This window comes from Vanessa cardui, chromosome 9 (genome assembly GCF_905220365.1).
Source record: "Vanessa cardui chromosome 9, ilVanCard2.1, whole genome shotgun sequence".
NCBI lineage: Eukaryota > Metazoa > Arthropoda > Insecta > Lepidoptera > Nymphalidae > Vanessa > Vanessa cardui.
This window is the reverse complement of record NC_061131.1, coordinates 1,792,911-1,795,054: the sequence shown is the minus strand read 5'-3', so window position 1 is coordinate 1,795,054 and position 2,144 is coordinate 1,792,911. Positions and strand designations below refer to the sequence as shown.

At 28.4% G+C, this 2,144-nt stretch overlaps 1 protein-coding gene across 1 annotated transcript; it reads right to left on the bottom strand.

Annotated features, from left to right (window-relative positions):
* LOC124532391 lies at window positions 1-1,902 on the bottom strand. Its single transcript, XM_047107289.1, has 3 exons — window positions 1,480-1,902; window positions 1,033-1,372; window positions 1-244 (listed from the first exon to the last, which is right to left on the bottom strand). The coding sequence occupies exons 1-3, from the start codon at window positions 1,700-1,702 to the stop codon at window positions 88-90; spliced, it is 720 nt and encodes a 239-aa protein (XP_046963245.1). The 5' UTR covers window positions 1,703-1,902; the 3' UTR covers window positions 1-87.
* Window positions 1,903-2,144: the final 242 nt, after the last annotated feature.

Genomic DNA, 2,144 nt, shown 5'->3' with positions numbered 1-2,144 from the left:
ATTTATTTTAAGTTTGTAACATTTTAATATACTGTTCAAATAAACATTCAATTCATGGAAATTATAATGTTACTCTTCCGTTAAAAATTAATTGTAATCACTTTCAATAATATCTCTGAAGTTTTTGATTCTCTGTTCGGTTTCTTTGATGCTCTCTTTAAGATCCTTGTGTATTTCACTGTAGGCTTTAATAGACTGATTTGTCTCCGTGTAGATGTTTCGTAGAATTTGGAGATGCAATATTCTGAAAATAAACATCATAATTTGTAACTACTTACACTAATTACATTCTATACAAATTTAAAAATACTAAACATTATATCGCAGAACATTCTAGTAATATTTAATTTAATTTAAATAAAATTAAAAATGGTATTGCTGAATTGTTCTCTTATTGAATGTCAAACAGTAATTCCTGTGCATATTGTACTGCAAATAATTGATGATGAAAATTTATAATATATCAGCACTCTGTAATACTCTGTAACTCTATAATAGGCTATTTGACAATGCAAAAAATAAATTGTGAATTATTGTAATCAGTGTATATTATGAGCTTAAAAATGGTTATCTACTAACGAAAGTTGAAAATAATACTTAATATATTCAAAAATCCATAAATAAAAATGCATTTTTTCAAACATTTGTCACGTGACACAAAACGCTCCTGATTGGCCGGGCTTATGATGTCACTTTCTTGTAAACTTTGCTTTTCTACTATATGTATCACAGATTAAAATATAGGAAAGTGACGTCACCAACCCCATTACAGCACCATATTGTCCAAGTAGCATTTTGCACGCTATTTAAATATAGAATTAAGTACTAGAAATAAAAAAACACAACTTTTACTGGGTTCCTTAACTTCTACTAAATAATATGAAATGGATTTTAAAAACCAGTCAAATAGCCTATTTGTTTTAAAACATTTAACTATTACATAGCATTTAGAAGCTGGAACCTGTCAGCAAAGCATCAGTTAAAACTAGTTTTTGGCATGGAAGAAATAGTACTTGACAAGTAAATACTTACTTAGATTTTAATTCTAATATTCTCGTTTTGAGTGTCAATAGTTCACTAGAATTGTTACTAAACGTTGAAACTTCTTGCAGACGATGGTTCAGCCATTCCACCATCAATTCAACCTTTTCATTTTCTTGTTCCTTCAGTGTATTAAGTTTATCATCCAAACTCTCTTGAAGGTCTTTTATTTCGTTTTTCCTTGTTTTCTTCCCACTGCCAATGTTTTGTTTTAATTTATCTAATTCAGTGGCAAATATTGGTATTTTATTCTGTATTTTGTTTATGATTGCTTGGTTTAATTCAGCTTGTTCATCAAATGTTAACTCAGCGTCAGTTTTGTGCATTAATCCTGGAAAGAGATAATGAATTTGAAACCTTAATAAATTATGTAAATTTATATTAATGACTGAATTCAAAATTTTATTTATTTACGTGTTTAGAAATAAGTAAGCATACCTAGTAAAGTAGAAGTACTTTCATCAGCGGTGCTTAGTTTATGTAAACTGGAATAGTGTGATAAATCGCAGTCAGCAATGATTCTCCTTACTTTTCCTGCCAACTTTGGTGAAAGAACACAATTTTGATCACCACACACTTCCTTTATAATATCAAAAAGGATGTTCTCTTGAATTGTTTTACTATCAGGGCAAAGGTCTTCAGTACTCGTAACTATATCCATATTTTACAGCAATGTTTTACCTTTTTGTCACTAAAGTCTAAATCTGTATTTTTTACGTTATGAGAACAATCAAGAGTCGGTTGCAAGTATTCTCAAACCGAGCAAATAGAACAAGTTAAATCGAATGAAAATATCAGATGATAATCCAGTTTCTACTTTCCAAGTTTCCAGTTTGCCAACAGTTTGCAAATAAATAAATCAAAATTTGAAATTCGTTGGGATTTAAATTTCGCTTTTTTAATATTCAATACTGGCAAGTATCTGTGATGATTTTCTTAAAATGTTAAATTCAAAATTTATGTATGTTAAAATTCTTAAATCTATAATTTAAAAATATTTTATTGCTTTTTAAAAATCATTTCTCGATTTATTGAAGTAAAGAAAATAAATAAAAAGTAACCTATTATAGTTGCGTCTGCAAGTTGCGATTTGCGACTATAAA

What these genes read in the sequence shown, in the direction of transcription:
- LOC124532391 (XM_047107289.1), bottom strand. Translation starts at nt 1,702, where the DNA reads ATGGATATAGTTACGAGTACTGAAGACCTTTGCCCTGATAGTAAAACA. An exon ending in AAGTACTTCTACTTTACTAG is followed by an intron (nt 1,373 to 1,479) that starts GTATGCTTACTT and finishes ATCTCTTTCCAG; the next exon opens with GATTAATGCACAAAACTGAC. An exon ending in ATATTAGAATTAAAATCTAA is followed by an intron (nt 245 to 1,032) that starts GTAAGTATTTAC and finishes GTTTATTTTCAG; the next exon opens with AATATTGCATCTCCAAATTC.